This window comes from Gekko japonicus, unplaced genomic scaffold, assembly GCF_001447785.1.
Source record: "Gekko japonicus isolate JY-2015 unplaced genomic scaffold, Gekko_japonicus_V1.1 scaffold138, whole genome shotgun sequence".
Taxonomy (NCBI): Eukaryota; Metazoa; Chordata; class Lepidosauria; order Squamata; family Gekkonidae; genus Gekko; species Gekko japonicus.
In genome coordinates this window covers 323,524-329,523 of record NW_015163096.1, presented here as the reverse complement: position 1 = coordinate 329,523, position 6,000 = coordinate 323,524, and the positions used below count along the sequence as shown (strand labels likewise).

The 6,000-nt window shown below is 44.9% G+C and overlaps 1 protein-coding gene across 1 annotated transcript in view; it reads left to right on the top strand.

The window, feature by feature from the left end:
* Positions 1-5,314: 5,314 nt before the first annotated feature.
* Positions 5,315-6,000, top strand: part of VAPA (VAMP associated protein A) — a 48,586-nt gene continuing 47,900 nt past the window's right edge. The window contains exon 1 of the mRNA XM_015406611.1: positions 5,315-5,675. Coding sequence (XP_015262097.1) covers positions 5,600-5,675 — 76 coding nt within the window. The 5' untranslated portion in view covers positions 5,315-5,599. The remainder of the gene's footprint in view (positions 5,676-6,000) is intronic.

Here is a 6,000-nt window from a genome sequence, read left to right as displayed (position 1 = left end):
AGGGCTCGTTCGGGTCTCCGCTCGCGCGGATTCCCTCCTCCACCGCAGGCGGGCGAGACGACCTCGGGAGTGACCCGAGGATGCGTCCGCCATTCGCGGGAGCCAGACCGGAAGCCCCCATTTTCTATTTCTAAACCCCTCCATTCTTCCATTGGAACGGCTCAATCAATGAGGATAGGTAAATATTTCCCAACCAACGAATATCCTGCTCATGCAAACGTGATAATTATCTATCTTTATTTCTTAGTATAAGTATAAATGTGTGTGTATTTGTGTATTGTTTGAATGATACATATCCTCCAGTAAAAAGACATTATATTTTACTGAATACAGTCTCTGTGTCTGTTCTGGTACTTACAGCAAAGGTGGGACTTCTGTATACATTGGTGTGAACCCTAATTTGCCTATTGCCAATTAATAATTATAACCTCCTCTAGACTAATTGATAATTCAAGGCAATTTGGCTAACAACACTACTTTTAAGTTTTTCAAAGTACAACATTTCAGGCACAGCAGTATAGGTCTCTTCCCATCATAAATCCAAATTAGAGACCACGCAGAATGCTTGAATTTGATTAAGAAGAGTAATTCCTAATCCATCCATAAAGCAGGAGATGGGATGCATTAATTATGGATTATAAACAACAAATACAAAGCAAGGGGCATGTGAGGATAAGGTTGTGATCAACTGGTATTCACTTATTGTTTCTGTGGAAAGGAAAGGATAAGTTACATATTCTAAATTATTCTAAGTTAATGTTACACAAATATAACAATAGGATTATAAATGTCAAAACTGGGAGTAGGTGGTGTACAGTGTCTTTTGCAGTGCCAAAGTTACACCCTTTTAAGTCCATTTAGGTCAATGGGCTTAGAAGGGTGTAACCGTTTAAAATTGCACTGTTAGGTTGTCAGGCAGAATAAAAAAATGATAAATGTAATACAGGGTATGATTATGCTCTACTTATGAAATGAATACTTTATTATTAATTTTCTTAATTTGGGGAGGGGATTAAAATTCTTTTAACCCACCACTTCCCCTCTTTCCTCCCTTGCAGGTCTGGTACTTGGATACATTTGTCCATTTTCTAGGAAGTCAGATGTGTTTATATCAGAACAATCTTTATGTCAACAGACTCCAAAAAGTGAAAAAAATATTCTGCTAAGATTATCGCTGTTTGACACTTCTGTGTTTGTTGCAATGTACATAAAATAGTTCCTGTTACAAAGATAACAATTGTGTTGTCAAAGGATCAATGACATAAGATGGTGCTAGAAAAACCACTTCATTCTTTAGTATTCCAAAATAAAATTGTACTTTTGAGAAAAAGATTTCAATCAGAGGAATATGTCTGAACCATAAACACTTCATACTTTAAAAAAAGTATGCACTAGCGCTCCACTTTCCCTTATCTAGGAGTGTCACTTTATGCAGGCCTCTGATTTCTGAGGGCTCTATTTGGGCTCCAGGATACATATTGTATGAAATAGTTTAAGTACTTACTTCAAAGCTCAATTTAAATCAATTACATATTTACATAATCTACCAAAAGTGTGATATATAATTCCCCTAAACTTCTCACTTTCTTAAAAATTAAAGTTGAAACTTCAGCTTCAGGTATTTTCCCTCCTTGTTCATACCCAGCCGATTCAAACATGAATAGAGGAACACACTGAGATGGCCTTGCATGCTCTGAAGGCAATTGTCTGAAGCCTAAAGGTAAAGGTTTCCCTTGCTCAAAAGGGGGCGGTGCTCATCTCCGTTTCCAAGCCAAAGAGCCAGCACTGTCCGAAGACGTTTCTGTGGTCATGTGGCCGGCATGACTAAACGCTGAGGCACACGTAACGCTGTTACCTTCCTATTTATCTACTTGCAATTTCTTGCTTTCGAACTGCTAGGTTGTCAGGAGCTGGGGCCAGAGACGGGAGCTCACTCTGTCATGCGGCACTAGGGTCTCGAACTGCCGAACTGTTTAACTGTTGTAAGCTGCCCTGAGCCGGCCACAGCCAGGAGGGCGGGGTATAAATATAATAAATAAATAAATAATAAATAACTACAGACCTTCCAGTCTGCAGCTCAGCGTCTTAACCTCTGAGCCACCACGGCCCCCTGTCAGAAGCCTACTGGCTTCTATAAACTGGGCCTATTCTATTCTGATTTGATTTTCCATTGATATTTTCAAATCAGACATTCAAAAGATATTACGTATGGGTGCTTTTTTAGGAGGAGGGTAGAAGCTGCATAACTTATATGCTGGCACTTACAGAAGAAAGAGCCAAAGGCATGGCAGAAGATGAAGTCATAAAGATTTTAGATCAACAGCCTGGGAGAGAAAATATTGCCTAATACTTTTCCTCACTAGTCTATAGGGAAGAGAGAAGCTGCATCTGAACAATATTTCCTGTTCTGCATGAACCTGACAACATCATGAGGAACAGAACTAGCTATGGTAAAATATGAAGCAAGAGGAAACAACTATTTCTTAGCTTTGATTATATTCTTAACGCCTGTTCCAAACACTTACAAAACTGTATAAGGTCTGATGGAAGAAAGAGGTCAAAACATCATTCACATACCATGTATCAGTTGCAAGTTGCAATCTAGCAAGTTCTCATTAGTATCACCCACACAGTGGCCACATAAATAATTCACTAGAAGACTGTCAGAGATTCCATCTATAAAACTATACGAGCTTTCTACTGGCTGAAAAGGAAATAAATATTTTATAAATCATCTCAGATAAAAATGCAAGAATAGTATTTCATGGTTTAGTACCACTTGCAAACAACTAAATATATTAGCAATAAGCCAAAGATTTATAAACACATTTCTGGCCCATAATGTATTAAATGAATAACATTTCCCCCCTAGTTTGAAATTAAAGAAGGTAAAGGTAAAGGTTCCCCTTGCTCGAAAGCCAGTCGAATCCGACTCTAGGGTTGCGGTGCTCATCTCCGTTTCAAAGCCGAAGAGCCAGCGCTGTCCGAAGACGTTTCCGTGGTCATGTGGCCGGCATGACTAAACACCAAGGCGCACGGAACGCTGTTACCTTCCCACCAAAGTGGTCCCTATTTATCTACTTGCAATTTCTTGCTTTCGAACTGCTAGGTTGGCAGGAGCTGGAACTAGAGACGGGAGCTCACTCCATCATGCGGCACCCGGGTCTCGAACTGCTGAACTACCGACCTTCCGCAGCCTGCAGTTCAGCGTCTTAACCACTTGAGCCACCGCGGAAATTAAAGAAACATCACTGCAAAGTCATCTTTCAGTTTTGCAAAAGTATTAACAAAATCCTGGCACTGAACAACGACAACATACGCGGCTTTACACTTCATTAAACCAACTGGTCTATGGTCAGTACTGTTGACTCAGATTGGCAGCAACTTTTTAGGGTCTCAGTTCTTCATATCATTTATTACCAGATCTTCACAATTCATTGCAGTTTCAACAACCTGAACTCAATAACATTGACTATGGAGATTCTAAACATCTACATGATATTTGTAACATACTTGTAAAGCTACGCAGTTTATATTTATTTCTAATACTAATTTATTTCTAATACTTGCAACTTGATTTTTGGCAGAAACCAGCCTCCTGTTTTCCAACCCAGTCACTCCACTAGTTGCCATTAATTCCCAAATTGAAGTTCAATTCAGGGTTCTGGTTGTTACCTACAAAGACCCACTTATCTACAGGACTCTCTCTCTGATATGTTTCACCAAAACAGCTTTTCTGATCTGAGCAAAGCCTCTTGAAGGTACCACTCTGCAAAAGGGTAAAAACAAGACTGTACCCAAGCTTTCTTTGTGGTGCTCTCCACCTGATGGAATGGCCTGTCTGATGAGGTTAAGAAAGGCTCCCACACTAATTGTTTAGTTTTGCAGAATGTGTAAAACAGAACTGTTCAGAACAGCATTTGTACACTTGTGATGTAGTAAAATTGAATTCTACAAGAAGCCAATTTCTATATAGGTAATAAACGTTTTAAGGAGCTGCGGTGGCTCAAGTGGTTAAGACGCTGAACTGCAGGCTGTGGAAGGTCAGTAGTTCAGCAGTTCGAGACCCGAGTTGCCGCATGACGGAGTGAGCTCCCGTCTCTAGTTCCAGCTCCTGCCAACCTAGCAGTTCGAAAGCAAGAAATTGCATGTAGATAAATAGGGACCACTTCGGTGGGAAGGTAACAGCGTTCCGTGCGGCTTGGTGTTTAGTCATGCCGGCCACATGACCACGGAAACGTCTTCGGACAGCGCTGGCTCTTCGGCTTTGAAACGGAGATGAGCACTGCAACCCTAGAGTTGGATTCGACTGGCTTTCGAGCAAGGGAACCTTTACATTTTAATAAACGCTTTAGTGTTAATTGTATGTGAAAGTGTAAGCCTTCTTTTCCTCCCTCTTGTGCAATCCGATTTTATTGCATTGTCTTTTATAACTCTGTAATATTCCTTAAGTTTTAACAAGAACAGTGAAGATAAATGAAGTAAAATAAATATCTGTTTGTACCCAAAGATGACCTCACAATTTATTTATGCATTTATATGCCACTTTGCTCCCCAACAGGGACCCAAAGCAATTTAGGATATAAAATATAATGTAAGAAGGAGAAAAAAAACAGAAAAGGAAAAAAGGGCAGGGTCTCCTCATATGGTGAGGGCAGGACCATAGAGAGCTTTAAAAGGGGTTAGACAGATTGATATGGAGAACAGGTCCATCAATGGCTACTAAGACTGGTGACTAAAAGGAACCTTCCCATGAGATGGTCACCTGTGGCCAGCCTCTTGCTGAATACAATTAATTTTGATATGTAATCTGATCAGCGTTTCGCACCGGGAGAGCCATCTGTCAGGCATTTCACTGATATCAGGAAGTACACTTAAGAAAACACGCGGAACAAGCAGGAGAAGGTGCGCAGAGGTTCCCTCGGCAAAGGAACGAGCCAGTCCCACCCACAGAAGACGGGATCACAAGCTCACGCTTACTGCTTTGGAGACTACATTTCCCAGCATGCAATATCCCAAGAGCGCTCACGGAAGCTCGAGATCGTCTAACCCGCTGGGACTGCCACTCACCCTTTCTATTACGTTGGAAGCGCCTGTATTTTGAGGCCATTTTCCCTTCCCTTCCGGTTTTCATTCTCCTCCCCTCACTTCCCCCAATCTCGACACCACGCCCCGTATGTGAAAGGAGCCCCGTGTGTCTGGCAAGCTGTCAACCGACGCACGAAGGCGGAGAGAGGAGGGTGGACGGAGAACTCGACGCGGTAGCGGTGCGCGCGCGCTCCCACAGGCCGACGTGCGGGTGCCCGCGCCAGAGTCGGCGCTGATCGCAGTGCGCTGGGCAGCCGCGTGGGGTGTCGAGCGAGGCAGTCCTTACTGGAGAAGGGGTGGGAGGGGGGGAGAGAATAAAGGCGAGGGACGCGCGCGCACCCCCCCCTCTGTCCTTGCGCGCGCGCGCCTTGTGGGAACGAAGAGGAGGCTGCCGTGGGCGCCGCCGCTGCTGCTGCTGCCTTTCCCTTTTTCTACTACTCGGTGCGCTTTCCTTTCTCCCCCGGCCGGAGTATCTTCTCATCCCCAGGACTGAGCGAGCGCGTGAACAACGATGGCGGCCGCCGTGGCTCTGGCCAAGCACGAACAGATCCTGGTGCTCGATCCGCCCACCGACCTCAAATTCAAAGGTGCTGTGGAAATATCACCTGGGGGGTGGAGCGGGAAGGCAGGAGAGTACTCGGGGCCTCGCCGCTGTCCATCCCTGGCCCCCGGGCAGACCGGAGCACGGAAGGAGGGGGCCTGTCCTTGGGCCCAGGCGGGCGGTCCGGGAGGACTAGCCTGTGCCGGACCCAGGGACCGGCTTGGGAGGTTCGAGCCGGAGAACGGGGCGAGGCGTCGCCGTCGCCATCTTGCTCTCTTCCCTTCTCGCTGCTCTCTCCTTTTGCCCCCCCCCTCCTCTTCCCGGTCGGTGTGCGGCGGGGAGAAGAAGCGGCGGGGCCCCCCCGCTCCCCT